At 41.6% G+C, this 20,464-nt stretch overlaps 2 protein-coding genes across 2 annotated transcripts in view; one reads left to right on the plus strand and one right to left on the minus strand.

The window, feature by feature from the left end:
- The window catches only part of SLCO4C1 (solute carrier organic anion transporter family member 4C1), a 102,522-nt gene extending 90,222 nt beyond the window's left edge, over positions 1-12,300 (minus strand). The window contains exons 1-2 of the mRNA XM_050945791.1: positions 11,972-12,300; positions 4,991-5,254 (exon numbers count right to left, since the gene is read on the minus strand). Coding sequence (XP_050801748.1) covers positions 4,991-5,254; positions 11,972-12,197 — 490 coding nt within the window. The 5' untranslated portion in view covers positions 12,198-12,300. The remainder of the gene's footprint in view (positions 1-4,990; positions 5,255-11,971) is intronic.
- PAM (peptidylglycine alpha-amidating monooxygenase) overlaps positions 1-20,464 on the plus strand; it is an 843,699-nt gene that overhangs the window by 460,598 nt on the left and 362,637 nt on the right. The window lies entirely within an intron of this gene.

The following is a 20,464-nucleotide window of genomic DNA, read 5'->3' on the forward strand; positions in this document are numbered from 1 at the left end:
TCTTACCACTGTGTACTCCAAGAAAGAAGAAGTTATGTTTCCTTTTTGTACAAACCATATTTCTAATCAACTTTAGAGGAACTTAATGAAACTTCTGAAGGGCAGTAAGTAATTCATTAACAATGTTCACTCAACCTGGTAATGGTTTTAAAAGACAAAATAGTATTATGCAGTGGCTTCCTTAAAGTATGGTTCTACTTTGATAAGCAACTGTACATTTAGTCCCTTTTCTCAAATATGAATATTATTAAATCAGTGACCACATTTCCAGTTATGTTGTATTTATGAACATGAAAGTAACTCACTTTCTTTCCACTATTCTGTAGGTAGTTCCTTTTTCAAAGAGTGATTTTGGCAGTAATTTTGATCAAAACCCAGATATAAAGATAACAAGGAGTCCGGTGGCATCTGAAGATGTGATTTTTTACCCACAAAAGCTTATGCCCAAATAAATCTGTTAGTCTTTAAGGTGCCACCGGACTCCTTGTTGTTTTTGTGGATACAGACTAACACGGCTACCCCCGATACTTGACACACATGTAAAGACAGTTTACATATTGCTCAAAAGTGACTATGAACATCAAGACCTTCCCATCTGTTTCAGAGGAAAGTTCCACAGCTATGGGTCAGAAAGCACTTTTAATAACCATTCAGTTTTTTTCCATTGGAACATAGCTATTACCAGAGATTGTATGCACTCATATCCTACCAGATTTGACAAAATGGATGTTTACTGCTTTTACTCCTGTGATCTTTGCAGTCTAACAAAACAGTGAGGGAAGGTGCTAGATCAGGGGTCAGCAACCTTTCAGAAGTGGTGTGCCGAGTCTTCATTTATTCACTCTAATTTAAGGTTTCCCGTGCTGGTAACACATTTTAACATTTTTAGAACGTCTCTTTCTACAAGTCTATAATATATAACTAAACTATTGTTGTATGTAAAGTAAATAAGGTTTTTAAAATGTTTAAAAAGTTTCATTTAAAATTAAATTAAAACGCAGAGCCTCTCAGACCAGTGGCTAGGACCCAGGAAGTATGAGTGCCACTGAAAATCAGTTCGCGTGCCATCTTTGGCACACGTGCCATAGGTTGCCTACCCCTGCGCTAGATTCTATTCTGTGTGTTTCAAAGATCTGTTTACCAAGAGAGAGGTTTAGCAAGAGAACTGGATTCCATTTCCCATTCTGATGTTTAGCAAGTCATTTCTCCCATATCTTCAATCTTTTCTAATTAGATGATAAGCACTTTGGAGCAGGAGCTATTATAATATCTTGCACAGTAATGCCCCATCTCAGCTGGGTCCTCCAGGCTCTACTGTAATAAATTCTAGTTAGTTATAGTTTAGCAACCCCAACAAAGGCAATGGACTTACACACCTATCACTAGTAGTATAAATTTGGCTCTTTGAGTAGGACAAGGTTGCTCTTACATTAACCCAGTATTTCTTACCAGTTTTTGGTGATGTCTTCCTGAGATATGATCACAGCATTTTCTGACAAGTTAGTTAGTGTCTAACTGATTTCACTCAATGCTTAAACATCTAGCCTACTTCCCTTTTCTATTTTAGTTTCAGATGGCATCCAAACACTTATATACATTACCTAAGTTTACACACAGCTATCACATTTGGTTTCTCTCAGCTTGAAGTGTTGGATTTCCTGAGTAAACGTGCATGCAATCCTTTGTTTTTAAAGTCACATTTCTTTGGAATCCCTCCAATTTATCAATTTGGGTTCTTTGGATCAGTGTTTGCTTTTGCATTCATGTTTTTAGTAAGAAAAGAAGAGGCTTAAGTAGAATCCTAAACAAGATGTAACCACTATGGCAGTGAGTCATCTCAAACCAGGTCTTGTATATGTTGCTTAAACCCAGATTCTATTCTAACCTCAGATGCTCAAGGTACATTGAGAAAAGATATTTTCCTGAGCAAACAAGCTATGAGCACTGGCTTGCAGGTGAAATTAGAATCACTCTTAATATCAGCCATTGGGAACTTTTTAATCCTAATTCCTTAACCAGGGGGTGGATGATTGTACTGGTTTAAAAAGCATTTCAAACTTTGGTGACCTTATAACAGATCCGCTGTCTACATACAATGAATAATTAGCAGTAGTATGGATATACAAATTAATGTCAGAACTCTATAGTAAAAATTCCAAATGATTAATAAAACAAATATATAATAACTGAGTTATTAGAAACAAACATTGGATTTTTTCCTTGAAACAAAAAGGCCATCAAGATATCAACAGTTCTGGTGCACACAAGTCAAGACATGCATAGGGGGAAAAAAGTCTTAGAAAGATGGAAAACAAAAGATTTTAAGAAAAAATAAACAGTACTTTTCTACTGTCTTTCTCCCTTCCAAAATATCAGTAGGAGATGGTATAAGTCAGCAGTAAGTGTGGACAAACTAATGATGAACAACTATTTCTGGGGCTGATCTACCCACAGAGGTAGTTGACTTTTGGCTTAGGGTCCTCATATCCTAGGTTTTCTAGCTTTGAGTAGGGCACACCAAAGACGGAGGTGGGTTACTAGAAATGTAGCATGGGAAAAAGAGTCAAGTCAGAGAGGAGAGGTGCTGTGCTTATATTTTTGGCAACAAGATCTTCTAAATACAAGTTGTTTAAAAATAGATCTACAGTTTCATGCTAGTGTGATTGCAGTCTTAGATTTCTTCCTAATGTGCAATAGCCTCTAGTCTTACCCATGAATCATGATAAATGCCACCATCAAAGTTTTTCAACAACTTTGCATAACCAAACTTTGATGTTAATCGCACTGTTATGTTTACCTTAGTACTTTGCTTTCCTGAGTCAAATAATTTAGAGTAAAGCCATGTCTGCACATGTCCCTTCACATATCTCTCTCAAAGCCAATAGGTGTGGGGAACACTGTGGCAGAAGCATGCTCAGCCCTGAAGGCAAGAAGCATCATTTGTTACTACACAGAACATTTTTGCCGGATAAGTATTGGCCTTAAGTGGCTTTCCAGAGTACTAGGCAAATGATGGGGGACTTCAGCCCTTTGTTACTATTGGGGGGGGGGGTAGAGTTTTTAAGGACACATGCATCATGAAATAGAAATACAGAATTTGCAAAACATTTGCTTAGCCTAAATTAAGAAATTCTTCATGGCCTGTGCACAGCATCCGCAGCCATTTCACCTTGCAAGATATGACATGCTAGACAACAGCACAGAGTTATAGATGGTAACTTAGTATAGAATTTTTTTAAGTGAAAAAACTAGGCCTACAGCATATTTTAAAGGAAGCAACAGTATAGTCCATCAAGCCCACTAGACCCCGCTACAAAAGTAGTAAGAATTGAAGGAAGTGGAAATTCAACCAAATCAGTTTTATGATGGAGAATACATGATAGGGGGTGGTGGTTGGAAAGATTTAATCATTTTGTTTGATATGTTCACTTTAATAAAAAAAATGGCAGAGCCACATTGCATGTCAGCCTAGAAACATGACATGAAGGTTTTCCTGACACTTCACAGTGCTAGGTATTCTGACACCAAGTGACATGTGTAACTCCAGCAAGCACTGAGAAAGCATCAAGTGCAGAATCTTGATTTAATGAGGTGACAGAAGTGTATCACATATACACAGAACAGGAACTTCAACAATGATGGACACTTTGAAAGACGTTTCCTCAGCATTACCTGCTAGAAGGAAAGAGCAGAGTTGCTGAAGGGATAAAGTCACACACAGAAAAGGTCAATACCATCTCCAGTGCAGTAGTGTCAGAGACAGATCAAATTACAAATCCACATATGCACAAAACAAATAAACACTTTGCCTTTTTTCCTCCTCAGCATTGTAAGGACAACCCATGCCAGAAGTCAATTTCCAATACTTTGTTAGAAGCCAAATTTTCCTAGACTTTGGTTCTATTAACATAGGACCTGGCCATGGTCCAGGACCCTGTTGTGCTAGATGCTGTAAAGACACAGTGCAGAGAGATTGCAATTTAAGTACTCCCAAACAGGCTGAATAAGTGTTCCATATCTGACACAAATACCTTGCAATGCCAGCTCCAAAAGTGCCATGCAAACGCCTGTTCTCACTTTCTGGTGATCTTGTAAATAAGAAGCAGGCAGCATTATCTTGCATAAATGCAAACAAACTTGTTTCTCTTTGCGATTTGCTAAACAAAAAGTAAGACTGAGTGGACTTGTAGGCTCAAGTTTTGCACTGTTTTGTTTCGGAGTGCAGTTATGTAACAAAAAATAAATAAATCTACATTTGTAAGTTGCATTTTCACAATAAAGAGATTGCACTATAGTACTTGTCTGAGGTGAACTGAAAAATACTATCTCATCAAAAATATAAAAGTGAGCAGTGTAAGCTTTGTATTCTGTGTTGTAACTGAAATCAATACATTTGAAAATATAGAAGAACATACAAAAATATTTAATACGTTTCAAGTGGTATTCTATTGTTTAACAGTGCAATTAATTGCAATTACTTTTTTAATAGTGATTAATTTTTTTTAGTTAAGCGCACAAGTTAACTGTGATTAATCAACAGCCCTACTAAAAAACAGAAAATTGAGATATGGTAGCAGTTAGTAAAGTTTAACATCAAGATGGGACCTTAATGGAGAAGATACCACCAGCAATTTAATCGTGCCTCATACTTTGCAGCACATAAAGAAGGCATTGATCTACATCGGTAGGGAGCCCAAGAGTCTGCCCAGAGACCTTAATAAGGCAAAAAAATATAAATAAACAAAAACACACACACCTATGAGATGGGTACAACTGTAAGCACGCCCAAAGCCTCAGTAAGCAATACTATGTGGCTACAAAACAAAAAAAGGGAACATATCCCACACCTTCCTCTGCACTTGATACCCTAATCTAGATAATGCACTTTCATATTCAAATACATAGGAATCTATTTAACACAACTCTGTGCACATTCAGTTATCCTATTCATTTTGTTAGAAAAATACCAAAAATACTAATATGAGCTTACCTTCAAGCTTAGATCCAAATTGGTATATTCCACCAGCAAAGTGTGGCAAGGCAAACACAAGTGATCCCAATCCTATCATAAATGATGAGAAGGCAAGCCATCTTGGTTTGTGCCCTCTTTCTCCAAAGAAAGATACAAACAGTGACAATACACAAAAAGCAATGTCATAGCTTGCAGAGATGACACCAGTGAGGGAACTGTTCAGCTCAAAACGTTTTTCAATAGTGGAAATACTAACATTTATTAGGCCATTCACCACAATACCTATTAAAAAAAAAAGAGAGAGAGAGAAAGACAATTAGACAAACCAAATAAGTATTATTTTCTTGAAAAACTACTGTGTAATCTTACCGCTGGATCATGTGCGAGTTCAAATTCAATCTTGCCATTCAATCGCTCAGCTCTTTTGAGAGAGAGTTTAGTGATGATGACAGCAAAGAATTTAATTCAGACCTTAGCACTGGGCAATTTTTTTTTTCTGCAGATGAACAGTTTACAGAAAGATTTTGACTGACCTGAAACTACTAGCAAAGAGGAGATTTTGCCACCCTCCATCTAGTATTTAGCCTAGTTGTTAGGGCACTCATCCAGGATGTGGGAGATCCAGATTCAGGTTCAAGGCACCTTTGTGCCCTCTAGATCTGGAGCTGCAGAAACTCTCAGGACTGCTTAAAGTCTTGTCTCTACTTGCAGCAGCACACAGCTGTGTAGCTACATGTTTCAGTGAAAGGCAGACTGCATCCCCAGTGTGTTGTGTAGCTACACATGGCAGTGTAAGGGCTCCAGCAGGGCAGTAACATTGCTAAAAATAGCAGCATACACAGAGGAGGTACTGCTCCGGCATGTAGAGAGCCATATAGGGTATATGTCCTAAGGCTCCATCTATACTGCACACCTCTTGTGACAACATATATTGTTTGAAAAGCAGGCTGAATCCACACTGTTGTGTGTAGCTATACAAGTCAGTGAAAGGCTCTAGCAGGGGAGAGGCAGCAGGGAACAGCTGGGCAGCAAGGAGATGCCAGAGCCTTTCCCCACTGCAGGGAGCTACAGAAGCCTTTCCCTGTGGCAGGGAAAAACTCCTGTAGCAGGACAGGTGGGGAAGATACTGCTTCGGTGATTATATACCTATGGTATTTACCCAGTATGTACTCACAAGGTTCAGGAGTGCTTGTACTCTACTTGCCTAAACAGTGCTTCACCATCTACATGTGATTTATACCTGTACTAGCTAGGCATGCAGTGTCTGTACTTTACACACAGCTGTAAGCATAGACAAACTTTTGTTATAGCAGCCTCTCAAGAATGCCCTACAGTCAGAAACACTACTCAGACCATCTGCAGCATACCCTTCCTGCTGCTAGCCCCATGCCCAGCATATCCATTACTGCAAGGCTTCTGAGGGGTCCTCAGTCAATCTTACAGCTTGCCTCCATAGTTCCTGCACTGAGGGAAATCCTTAAAGCCTAGTATTGGGCCAGGGAGAGCAACTTAATTGCCACACCTAGCATAAAAGGCCTGGAGAAGGGCTCACTCTATGAACTGTAATATCCAAGCTACTTAATTAATATGTTGGAGTACTGGGGGGACGGGAGAGGAATTCCAGTATTCAAGGCCACTATGACAAACTGTTGGCGTGATGGATTGTTTTTTACTTGAGGGAGGGGGGGAAGGAGTACACCAAACACAGTGGTGACTAGAGGCCTTAATGACCTAAAGGAATGAGCAAATATCAAGCTGGTTTTCTGCTTTTGTCATTTTTTTTGGCCTATGTATAGCACTTCAAACATCTACTTAGGTTCATGAGCAGTCATATGAAGTAGGTAAGCATCTTTATATTTTAAAGATGGGAAACTGGCTCACAAGAGTTATATTCCTGTACACCACAAAAGTGAAGTAGGTCAGTAACTGATTACAAAAAACTGTTAAACATTCTTATTGTAATTGGTCATTGGTTTAGTTACCTATGTTCAATCACAGACTAAAATAACAAGCAAATTCATTTATAAGAGTTTAAATAATAATTTAGTGCTAAATGTAATTGCTGGCAAAATAATGGTCAATGGCTCCTTATTACAAAAGGAGCAACACAGTTGCTTTAGCAGAGATGGAAGCCTGTTGATCCAGACACTATACTGTTGGCAACTCCCAGGTCTTACTTCAAGAGTTCTTAGCACCCGAGTAAATATTAGCTAAAGAACAGTGTTTCAACTACTTGAATTTCTACAGTATGTGAAGGCTAGTCCACAATGTGGTCCACAAGAGGTACTGCCCCAAAGAACTAGGATGTTAGTTGCAAGTCATTAATCTTTGACTTACTTTATTAAAGCTAGTCACTACTATTTTAACTTTTTACTAGGACGTTCGATTAATCGTAGTTAACTCATGAAATTAACTCAAAAAAATAAATCATGATAAAAAATGAATGGCAATGTTAAACAATAGCATACCAAATGAAATTTATTACATCTTTTGGATGTTTTCTATATTTTCAAATATATCGATTTCAATTACAACACAGAATACAAAGTGTACAGTGCTCACTTTATATCATTTTTTACAAATATTTGCACTGTAAAAATGATCAAAGTAATAGTATTTTTCAATTCACCTCATACAAGTACTGTAGTACAATCTGTCATGAAAGTGCAACTTACAAATGTAGTTTTGTTACATAACAGCACTCCAAAACAAAAGAATGCAAAATGTGAACCTACAAGTCCACTCAGTCCTACTTCTTGTTCAGCCAATCGCTAAGAGAAATAAGTTTGTTTACATTTACAGGAGATAATGCTGCCTACTTCTTATTTACAAGACCAGAAAGTGAGAACAGGCATTCACATGGCACTTTTGTAGCTGACATTACAAGGTATTTATGTGCCAGATTTGCTAAACATTCATATGCCCCTTCATGCTTCGGCCATCATTCCAGATGACATGCTTCCATGTTAATGATGTTAGTTAAAAAAATGTGTTAACTAAATTTGTGATTGAAATCCTTGGGGGAGAATTTTATGTTTCCTGCTCTGTTTTACCAATATTCTGCCATATATTTCATGTTATAGTAGTCTCGGATGATGACCCAGCACATGTTGTTTGTTTTAAGAACACTTACACTGCAAATTTGACAAAATGAAAAGATATACTAATGGAAAATTTTTAAAGATAGCTACAGCACTTGAACAAAGATTTAAGAATCTGAAGTGCCTTCCAAAATCTGACAGGGATTAGGTATGAAGCATGTTTTCAGAAGTCTTAAAAGAGCAACACTGATGCTGAAACTACAGAACCCGAACCACCAAAAAAAAAAACCCAGCCACACACCAACCTTCTGCTGGTGGCATCTGACTCAGATGATGAAAATGAACATGCGTCGGTCCACACTGCTTTGGGTAGTTATTGAGCAGAACCTGTAATCTGCACAGACACCTGTCCTCTGGAATGGTGATTGAAGTATCAACGGATATATGAATTTTTAATGCATCTGGCATGCAAATATCTTGCAACGCCGGCTACAACAGTGCCATACAAATGCCTGTTCTCACTTTCAGGTGACATTGAAAACAAGAAGTAAGCAGCATTATAGGGTCCAGAGTGACCTAGACAAATTGGAGGATTGGGCCAAAAGAAATCTGATGAGGTTCAACAAGGACAAGTGCAGAGTCCTGCACTTAGGAAGGAAGAATCCCATGCACCGCTACAGGCTGGGGACTGACTGGCTAAGCAACAGTTCTGCAGAAAAGGACCTAGAGATTACAGTGGATGAGAAGCTGGATATGAGTCAGCAGTGTGCCCTTGTTCCCAAGAAGGCCAATGGCATATTGGGCTATATTAGTAGGAGCATTGCCAGCAAATCAAGGAAAGTGATTATTCCCCTCTGTTCAGCACTGATGAGGCCACACCTAGAGTATTGTCAGAGGCGGCTCTAGACAGTTCGCTGCCCCAAGCACGGCGGCATGCCGCGGGGGGTGCTCTGCCGGTCACCGGTCCCGCAGCTCCGGTGGACCTCAGGCAGGCCTGCTGCGGGACCAGCGGACCCTCTGCAGGCATGCTGCCAAAGGCTGCCTGCCTGCTGCCCTCCCGGCGACCGGCAGAGCACCCCCCACGGCATGCTGCCCCAATGGGGCCTGGAGCCGCCCCTGAGTATTGTGTCCACTTTTGGTCTCCCCCACTATGGAACAGATGTGGACAAATTGGAGAGAGTCCAGCGGAAGGCAACAAAAATGATTAGGAGGCTGGGGAACATGACTTACAAGGAAAGGCTGAGGGAAATGGGGTTATTTAGTCTGAAGAAGAGAAGAGTGAGGGGGGACTTGATAGCAGCCTTCAACTACCTGAAGGGGGGTTCCAAAGAGAATGGAGCTAGGCTGTTCTCAGTGGTGGCTGATGACAGAACAAGAAGCAATGGTCTCAAGTTTCAGCGGGGGAGGTCTTGGTTGAATATTAGGAAACACTATTTCACCAGGAGGGTGGTGGATTACATGCCCCCCCATGTAATAACCTCATGACCCTCTGATGTGTCCCAACCCCCTGTTTGAGAACCCCTGGCCTAGACTCCTTGTACAATGCATAGGGAGAGTTGGACACCTAAAAAAGGAATTCACTGATGCCAGCACACTGAAGGGGTGCTGCTGAAGCTAGCCAGTAGGAAATGTTGAGAAGAGGAAGTTAAGTGCCCAAGTCCAGGTGAAGAGACACCTCCCTACATTTAGGATTCAGCCAGAAACCCTCTCCTAGAGTTAGAACCACTGCGCTTAGATGCCTTTTTATCCAGAAGCCCAGCGGCTAAAGCACTCACTGAAGATGTGGGAGTATTTTGGAGGGGGTTTCTCTTGACTGCTCCTGTTGAAGTTGTTCCACTTTGTATAAAATAATTGACAATTCATCGGGCCAGAAAGACACTCTATGGCCCAGCATTTAGGGCACTCACCTGGGATATGAAAGACCTATTCCACATTATAAAGAGCATAGATTTTAACCCAGGCCTTTCATATCCCGCATGACAGTGGTTTTCAACTTTTTTTCCATTTGCAGACCCCTACAAAATTCTGAGTGGAAGTGCAGACCTCTTTGGAAATCTTTGACATTGTCTGCGGTCCCCAAGGAGTCTGCAGACCACATGTGGAAAACCACTGTCCTACGAGTGCTCTAACCCACTGGTTTTCAACCTTTCTAGCCTATTGTACCCCTTTCAGGAGGCTGATTTGTCTTGAATAACCCCAAGTTTCACCTCACTTAAAAACTACTTGCTTACAAAATCAAACATAAAAATATGAAGTGTCACAGCACACTATTACTGAAAAATTGCTTACTTTCTCATGTTTACCATACAAGTCTAAAATAAGTTGTGAGCCCCGGGGTTGAGAAACACTGCTTTAGTATATAGAGCAGTATAAACATGTCATTGTCTGTATGAAATTTTAGTTGGTACTGACTTTGCTAGTGCTTTTCACGTAGCCTGTTATAAAACTAGGCAAATACCTAGATGAGTTGCTGTATCCCCTGGAAAACCTCTGCATACCAGTTGAGAACCACTGCTGTAACCACTGAAATACTGGGCAAGAGGCTAGTGCCTCCTCCTGCTTTCTTTTTAGTGGACAGGGGAAGGTGCAATCTGGTGAGCATGTCAATCAAGTGAAAGAGGATTTATTCACACAGCTACCTGGCATGGCTCTCTGCAGGATCAAGGCAAAATTATCATTCATTCAATAAATGCGTTTTAAGGAAATGTAATACTGATTGAAAATTATCTGTCCCAGTCCAAAGGTCAAACATTACACAGAAGTAAGGGTGGCATGGTATGGTATTGCCACCCTTATTTATGTGCTGCTGCTGGTGGCAGAGAATTGCAGAAGGAAGGGTGACCAGTGCCCACAAGATGTATTGCACGCACATACCCCAATTTCCTGGCTCTGTCACCTCAGACCCCGCACCCCAATTGGGAAGAGGCTGGTGCCATCGCCGAAGGTGATTCTTGATCTCTAGAACTGCACTGTGAACATTACAAGCAAAATAAGCTTGCATGTTGCAAGTTTTTCAGCTATTTCTTTGTTTTATGATTTAGTCCTAGAACTCAGTGATTACTGGACTCAAGCACCAGGAAAAATTGTTTTACTGGAATCAGTGACACCTAGAAAACATTTGTTCAAAAAAAATTTGTAAAAAAAGTTAAGTTATCCTGACTATGGTCCCAACTCTGCAGAAATTTACACATGTACATAACTTCCATGCATAAAGGTAAGTACCTGCTTAAGAGTTTCCAGGATCAGGGCCTGTGTGTAGTCATGACTGCACACTCACTGATGCACTGGGCTCTCAGGTTTGACTGCTGGAAGTTTTCAGTACTAAACCATTGTTAGAACAACAAATACAAGGGTCTGAAAATATACTTTAATTTTGTAGCTAAACTAACCAATCTGATGGAAAATAGTGGCTGACTTGCTTGGAACACAGCTAGTTGCATTATCCATGGCTTAACCACCACACATGTATTGTTGAGTTAACATTTGATTTATTTATAAAGTCATATAAAGTAAAAGTTGTACCCCTTTTATTTGCCATGTTAAAAAAAAGGTGGGATCATTTTCCCTGTATTATAGTGAAGTGGCACAAGAAAGGGTGCGAAACCGATTGACTAAAGAGGTACTCAGGGATTCAGACAAGTTTAAGAATAAGTAAAGAAAAGGGTGGCGGGGTAGTGGGAAATCACTTGAGAATCTGGCATTATCTAGGTCACGTTAGTTCAGAGCCTGAATATGCATAACATGGAGCCTGATGAAGTCACAAGATTGTCACATTTTAGGCTGACACCAACCCTGCTGGAGCTCACACCCCCGGGGGCCTCTCTTATCCCAAGAGTCAAAGTCCCCTCCACAGCCTCCCTAGCCCATGATCTCATCCCACCCTTCTCCTCCACCCCCCCCCCCCCCCCCGGGGCACGGTAGGGCTGCCCCCAGGGATCGCCCCTTCAGGGAGGGTTACCTTGGAAGACGGCCAGCAGGCTGTAGGCGCTCAGGTAGCCCTCGGGGTTGTTACACAGCTGCAGAGCCCTAGGGGTGAAGCTGCCCCACCCGCACGGCCCCTCGTCACACTCCGGCGGGGGGCGGCCGAGGGCCGGGCGTGGGCGGCTGACGCTCACCCTGGACTGGAGACGGAGGTCGGGGCTGGAGGGCTCGAAAGCCAGGTTCGCGATGCCTTGCTGCTTCATAGCGATGCCGTCCGCGCTCAGCTCCGGCCAGGGGCAGCCTCACCCGGGACCGGCCCCTCTAAATACTCGGGGAGGTGGCTGCTGCCTCCCTTGGGGCCGCGCCGCGCCGCGCCGCGCCACCCTGCCCGCGGCGGGAGAGCCGGCTCGGGCGCTTTCGAAGAGCGGGGGCGGCTCCGGCTGCTGCCCGGCACCTGCCGCTCTGCCCAGCACAGCCCTGGCTGAGGCGAGGCTGCGGGCGGGCGCTACAGGGGAGGGGCCTCGTGCACCTCAGCCTTCGGGAGCTACCCCTGCCCCAGGCCGGGCCGTTCGCCAGCAGCCCTCTCGCCTTCGAAGGAAAACTTTGTACAACCGCCTTTTCTCGGCCTGCCTTCTACCTCCTTGCCCCTCTTCTACACGGGGGCTTTTAGCCCTACCAAGGCATCATTACCCAAGAAACCTGCAAAGTGACAGCGCACCGCCACTGGAAGCGTTTTGCAAATTCATGGTTATGCCTCAATACCCAGTTCTCCTTTAGTTACTGGAGTCATAATGGTTTACGTAATTAAGCTTGTCAGAGTGCACGAAGTCAGGAAAAAACAGCCAGTGGAGATGGGACTAGCCTGGATCCCAGCTAGGATGACTGATGTAGGCTCTACAACCACACAGCGGGTGTGGATGTGAGCGACTGGCATTGTTGCAAAGAGCCATGGAATCAGACTGTAGGTGGACAGACAGAAATCCCATTGTATTTTTAAAAATCAAGTACCTGAAAGAATCCCCTCCTGAACAGAATTGAAACTTTCAGAACGTCAAATGCTACTGACAGAAAAAGCTAGAGGGTAGTTATTCCCAGTGCTGTCCTTCCTCATGCCCAGAAAGTTAGATGGGATGAAACCCATCCTGAATCACTAATCCAATTTCTGACCAAAAAACATTGTCCAAATGTTGTTTCTGAGAACAGTTTTTCCAGTGTTGACTCACAGAGACTGGTTGTGTGGTGGATCTGATAGATACTTGCATCTCATAAGCCTATAAATATATTCCTGACACAGAACAAGGAAGCGGTATTACAACTTTTGTGAAGGCATCCAGTGTGGGTGTTCATCAAGTGTTTAGTGGTAGTACCAGTTTGTTTAGAAAGAATAGGAGTTAATCATCTTACCCCTCTGAACAAGAACACTTTGGAAGGAGTCCAGGGATGACTTAATATCACCAGCAGGTGCTCATCACAGGGCAGTACAAATTTGTCCTAAGGAATCCTCCATCCCCTTTCATGAGTCCCAAACAGTTTAGACTCATAGGAAAGAATAAAATCAAACCAGCAGGTGTTAGAAAAGGCCTTGGTTAAGTCTCAGGGCATATATCTGACTCCCCAACCAGGATTTCTTTCCCTTAAGCAAGCAGCCTGGAGTTTCAAGTATTCCTAGCAACTCAAGGAAGCACATAGCAAGAGGACAGACAATTTAAAATAGAGAAGGTTTGTGACAATTCAAAGCAGTAAAAGAACATAATTCTTTTTGCTTTAAAAGACAGCCTAGCTATTCTAGAGCAGTGGATTGTGAAACAGAAGGAAAATACTTTTTTAGAGCAAGGACCGTTTTTAGAAGTCAGATGGAACGTTGGAGTCAAACTGTTCCATAGCAGTTGAGAGTGACAGTTGGTGGATGTCACCATACCATTACCTGACCAAGGTAGAGTATGATACCATGAAAGTAAATCCCTTCACCTGCCTCACAGACTCAGCTAAACATCCCTCTGCATTTATGTCTGTTTGTTAAATATCATGTAGGGCCCAATTCTGCTTCCTTAGTCACTGAATAGTCCCTCTGATTTCAGTTGGACTGATTGAAACCTATGTGAGTACTTGAGAGCTGTTTGACTATTGGGTAGTACAGGGAGTAGTTAAGGAAGACAAGACAACTGCAGAGAAGCTACACCACTACTTTGTATTGGCCTTTAGCAAGTAGGATTTTGGGGAAGACACCTACCCTTTTTAGATGAGAACCTGTAAGACTGAACAAATACACTTCTCTATATCACCCTCTCATCCCTCTAGAGTCAAATGAAATACTGATCTCAATCTCACCCTACCCTGAAGCTGACTAAGCATTTGGCACAATTTATTGTTAACACCATCTTCATCTTCTCTCCATCTACTACAAAATAAGATCCTGAAAAGATATTACCGGATTCCTGCAAGACACTTTTCAGGCAGGCTTTCAATTTCTGCTGGGTTTCAAATGTCAACATTCCTCTACGTATTTATCTCTTATACTTTGGCACTATGATAAAATTGCTTCTCTGTGGATAGAGATGTTCTATGTAATCTTATCTCCACTGCAGTAAATTTCTCTACATAATTTTCAGTTTCTGGATTGAGATGTGCATACGCCCTTTCCAAATTATCTTTCAAAGCCATTTTTAACAGTGCTACCTCTTTTAAAAAGAATCCTCCTTTGTCACTGCGCTTCTCACAGTGATTGGAAATATTGGATCACATAACGTTTACAATAGAAAAAGTTACACCAGCTAGAAATGATACCCTGAATTTATTCTATTTTACCTGGAATCTCGTACAAGATATTACACAGCTACTGCTGCCTCTTCCAAAGTACTGCCTGACCTTGCAAATGGAACTGGATGTCTACACTTGGATGTGTGGGGAGTCCCATTGGTTTCAATGGAACTCCTCATGAGAGCAGACATTGGTTTGCCTGGATTGCTTTGCAGTACTGGCAACAGTAGTGGTATTACCTCACCCACCTTGTTTCTGTTATCCTGGGACTAACGGCTACAACAGCACTGCATACAACTTAGTAATGTCAGTCATGCCTTCTCTTTATTCCCATATTCTTCCATTTATCCTGTCACAATTATTCTCTTCCTTCTCTGTTTCCCTTCTTTTCCTCCGCTTAGTTCTTCATATCATTGTTTTGTTTTTGTTTGTTTTGTTTTATTACTTATATTTTGAATTGTTTCACATTTTTGGTAAATCTTTTAATTTATTTATGTACTTTTAAATTTTTCATAGAGGAAATGACATGTCTCCTCCCTTCTCTGTCCTTCCCACCTCAGAACAATCTCTGCACCAGGTGCACAGAGATGGCTGCATGTCTAGTGTAGAGGTCTCCTGTACCCATGCTATTCACCAGGATGTTGAGGGCCTTACACTGGCCTGGAACCTAATCGTGCTAGCTATGCTGATCCGAAGCAGCGGTGCTAAATCTGGCTCTGTATGCACAGCGAGGTAAAAGTTCTGTTTTTTCAATGGTTAACCAGAGCAATGTAATTATTTTTAGTTTATCCTTCTATTTCAAGATAGTAGTGGTGAATACTCTCTTCTTTCTTTTCATGTGCTCTTCCCGTTTGTGTAGGAAACATGGGTTGCTCTTCAAAATAGCATACTTCCTGCTACCACAACATTTACTTTTTTCCTTTTTATGTGTGAAATTTTGTACTTACAAAAGGTGCCACATTAGCACCCCGGAAAAATGTAGTCTTGCATTTATTCACAGAACAGATACAGCATGAGTAACAGGTGTACAAGCTTCCTCACAAATGTGCCTCACTTTGACCTTGAGCACAGCCCCATGCCCATTCAGCTTTTAGCTTCTCAGACGAGTCTGCCAGCATTTTCATTTATGTAAAGTATGGTGGTCTTTTCTGTGATCTATATGTCAGTTCATTGCTAACTACACAGAACCAAATTCATTTAATATAGTCCTTGATTTTTCATTTATAGAAAAAGTTCAACAGCATATTTGTCTTTGAAATTGTGAATCTATTAAACAAGTCTATAGAGAAAAGCTAATTACCTTCACTTCTTCTTGAAGGTGCTAGTTACTTCAATACACACTCACTGTCTTCACTAGAGGTGGGGAGTATTTATTATTTTGTTTATTTCTTTCTGTTCAGTCTGACCAAACAGTAACTGATTGAGGGCAATAGTAATTTGTATCACCTGCAGATACATGACATCTAGTGGTTGACTGTGAAACGGCTGTAGAATTTTATGCACTGGAGCATTCCAATCTTCATTGGACAGATGCATGGACCTAAGAATGTGGCTATATTATAATTGCTACCTTCAGAATTACAGGACCTATGAATAGGTTCTCTTAATTTACAGACCTGGGCCCTGCAAAGCAGAGCATTGGCTTTTCTAGTTTGGAAAAAAAATAATTTCAAAATAGAAGAAAAGCAGTTAAACTAAAGCCATGTCTATAAAATAAATGCTACAGCAGCACATTTTTTTCTGTTGGAGCAATGATACAGCCCTGTTTGACTCCTGTGTGTACTTTAAAAGGTTCACTCTGGGAGCCAGTGCTGCTCAAAACAGTCGCTTTCATGTTATCATGAAGCAATAATAATAATATTAATATTGACATTAATACTTGGGAGACACTTGCCCAGGATCACTTAAAATGGAGTGAAGTGCTATGTGATGGGCCCTGCATTTTGAACTTGCTCGCCGACAAGCTGAAGAGGACAAGAGGCATAGGAGGAAGGAGAGATTGGCTTCCAGTCATGGTCACCAGCCTCCTGCTGAGCCTGAAAACTTCTACCCTCATTGTAATAGAACTTGTGGTTCAAGGATGGGCCTTATTCGCCACCTGAGGACCCATAACTCCCATGGAAGATGATCATACTTGGTAACAAGTGATCGCCCATCATCAACACAGCAGCACAGCTACGGCTCTGTAGCTGTGCGACTGTATCACCATCATGTAGATACTTTCTACACCAACAGAAAGGATTTTTCCATTGCTGTAGGCAATCCACCTCTCCAAGCGGTGGTAGTGAGATTGATGGAAGCATGCTTCCATCAACCTTGCTGTGTCTACACCAGCGGTTAGGTCAACTTAACTATGGCATTCAGGAGCGTGAATTTTTCACACTCCTAAATGACACAGCTAGGTTGATGTAAATGTTAAGTGTACACCAAATCTAAGAATGCAAAGATCATATAGTGATTTCTGTACCAATCCTGCAAGTTACCTGGCTTCTTATTTCCCTAGCATGCTCCAGGATGTTCTGGATTAGTTGCATATATTCACATTTATAGCCGTCATATGCTGAATGCTTAGTTGTACATGGAAATGTATTCCAATAAAATTGAAAAAACTGAATTTAGTGCTGGGTTTCTTTGAGAAGATGTATCATTTGACCAGTTCTAACTGCAACTTCATTCCCATATTGTATGTTTTTCACCAAAATGTTCACACTTTTAGAGTTATTTGTTGCCCTATAGCTAACTAATAAGATGAAATTCACAGCAGTTCTTACTTTTCATCATTGTAGGAGTAACTGGGATTTTTGAGGGGTTTTCCAGCTTTCCTAATATATGCAAATCTAGTATTTGTCTAAGTGATGTAAGTCTGACTTTAACAAACTGTTACCCTCCCTGTCCAAAAAAATCATTTGCTTCCACTTAAGTTCCTTGGATAACTTTTCCTCTTGCTGAGTCATGGTGGTGCATGTGTGTGAAACAAAATGAGTTAGAAACTCCGTGTTTGTATGGGAGAATTTTGGCTTCCTGTCAAAGACAGAGAAAACCATATGCACTACAGCTATCAACATTGCTTAAACTGGTGTAGGTGAACTAGTGTTAGCAACAATGGGAATTTTTTGGAAGAGTCCTTAGCGTTTAAGGGGTTGTTTATAAGGTAGGTAAAGAAACAGATTGTTTTTAACCTAGAGTATACCTTTAATAAGAAACTATGAAGAAAATTACCCTAGCAGGAGACCTAGAATGTATGAATTTATATCACTCTTACTTAATGCACAGTATCACAAAATAAAGGGCTTGATATATGAGAAAGTTGCATGGGCATTTCTTATTTTTTGAATGATTGACTTTGCAACATTAATAATGTTTTCAAAGTTATGTAGTTTCATTTATGGTTTGGATTTGTGTTGTTTAGATTCTTGGTTTGCACTAGGAGGAAAGGACTTCTGCTTTGTTTAGGAGGCCGAAGCACTGAGATTATCCTGTTAACCTAAGGAAGATGCCTCCAATGTGGAAACAGAGGTTCTGATGGAGCAGAAATGAGCCAAACTTGATGGCCTTCTATAGAGGACACTGCATCCATATTTTTCACACAGTGAAGTTAAGGTATTACAGATCTGAATAATTATCAATATTACAAAAACATTTCTATGTGGCAAAACTTCATGTCATTATAGTAGATGTTAGATACATGTGTCCAAACTTTGCTAGTGACTTCTACAGACTTGCTATTTAGCTCTGTCAGATGAGGACCTGGCCCTTAAAGAATGTTGGGGCTCAACTGCACTTGTGCTACACTTAGTTCACCACCGCATGTGGAGAAAATAAGAGGAGCGTGTTTGTAAGGTGTTGTCACAGGATAGGTGGTCCCTGTGAACAGACTAAGCCTAGCTCCTCTGGACCACTGCAAGTGAGCCCAATCTAGGGTGACCAGACAGCAAATGTGAAAAATCAGGACGGGTTGGGGGGTAATAGGAGCTTATATAAGAAAAAGATCCAAAAATCAAGACTGTCCCTATAAAAATCTGGACATCTGGTCACCCTAGCCCAATCCAGCCAACAAAAGAGGGCTAGGCTGCACATAGGCCTATAAAGGGCTGCTAATGGGCAGTTGAAAGGAGGATGAGACAAGTGGTGCCCTGGGGAGGAGAGGCCGACACTGGAGTGGAGCTAGCTCCCATGGTGGGTTCCTTGAACAAGGGGCTCATGGAAGCAGCCTTGAGGCTATTGCTCCAGGAAGGGAGCAAAGATGACTGGGAAATTGCCATGAGCAGGACACCCTAGGATGGGTGGCCTGACACCTGAGGATAAGGAACAAATTAAATAGCTGTTTTCTTTTTGTTTGTTTATTAACCTCTGTTAAGAAAATAAACCTCCATGCAGAAGACTGGTCATAGCAGTGATCCTTAGGAGCTGGGGAGAAGCTCATGCTGGTGACACAGGGTACCAGAAGTAGGATTCTGGCCTTCCAGAATAAGGGGAAGGATAGAGGAGATGATGTGCCTGTTAGTAGCAGGACAGCATCAGCAGGTGACTGCTATGCAGCACCAACAAGAGCACCAGCAGCAGACCCAGACCCAGACCCAGCTGATGGAAAATCAACAAAAATATCAGGAGGCCCAGTTGTTGCACAACAGAAATAGCAAGAAGTCCACTCCAAACAACAGGAGTGGATACGGAAGCAGTTGAGCTGAGCCGTGCCTGGTAATGTGGTTGGTGATCAGATTGGAGGCTGGTTGGCTCCAGGCCTGGTGAAGCTTTGACCAGAAGATGATCCTATACATTTGAGAGGGTGGCAAAGGCAGCAGACTGAGAGGAATCAACTTGGACAGTTCACATAGCACCATTACTGATGGGCAAGGTGCAGGCAACTTACTGGAAAATAAGTAATGAACAGACACCTTTTATCCAGTGTAAAGGTGTCATAACTCTCCTACTCAGATCTGAACCTTAGAGTTCAGAACATGAGAAGCTAGCATGAAACCTCCAAACTTAATTACCAGCTTGGATCTGATATCGCTGCCACCAGCCAGAATTCCAGTGTCTGGCTCACTCTGGTTTCCCCCATACCTTCCCTGGGGAACCCCAAGACTCAGATGCCCTGAGTCTCACCACAAAGGGAAATAACCCACTTCCCTTCCCCCTCTTTACCTCCTCCCAGATTTCCCCGCCCTGAGTACTCTAGGATATTCCCTGCTTCAAGTCCTTGAAACACAAGTACCGAGAGATCAATCTCTCTCTCCCCTCACCCAGAGGGTATGCAAAGTCACGCTTAGTAAATCTAACACAAAGAGATTCTCTCTTCCCCCTGTCTTCTTCCTCCCACCAATTCCCTGGTGAGCTGCAGACTCAATCCTCTTGAGCCCCCACTAAAAAAAAAATCCACAGGTCTTAAAAAGAAAGCTTTATATAAAAAGGAAGAAAAAGACATAAAAGTGGTTTCTGTATCAAGGTGACAATATACAGGGTCAATTGCTTAAAAGAAAAAATGAATAAACAGCCTTATCCAAAAAGAATACAATTTAACACATTCCAGCAACTACACACATGTAAATACAAAAAAAACAATCCTTGTACTTACTATCCTTGTACTTACAACTTGGAAACAGAAGATTAAAAAGCCTGGAGATAGAAAGATCACTCTCAGAGCCGAGAGGGTCACCGAACCAAGACAACGAACAAAGAACTCACACCTAAAACTTCCCTCCACCCAGATTTGAAAAAGTCTTGTTTCCTGATTGGTCCTCTGGTCAGGTGTTTGGTTCCCTTTGTTAACCCT

The sequence above is a fragment of the Gopherus flavomarginatus genome, chromosome 3 (genome assembly GCF_025201925.1).
Source record: "Gopherus flavomarginatus isolate rGopFla2 chromosome 3, rGopFla2.mat.asm, whole genome shotgun sequence".
In the NCBI taxonomy this organism is placed as follows: Eukaryota; Metazoa; Chordata; order Testudines; family Testudinidae; genus Gopherus; species Gopherus flavomarginatus.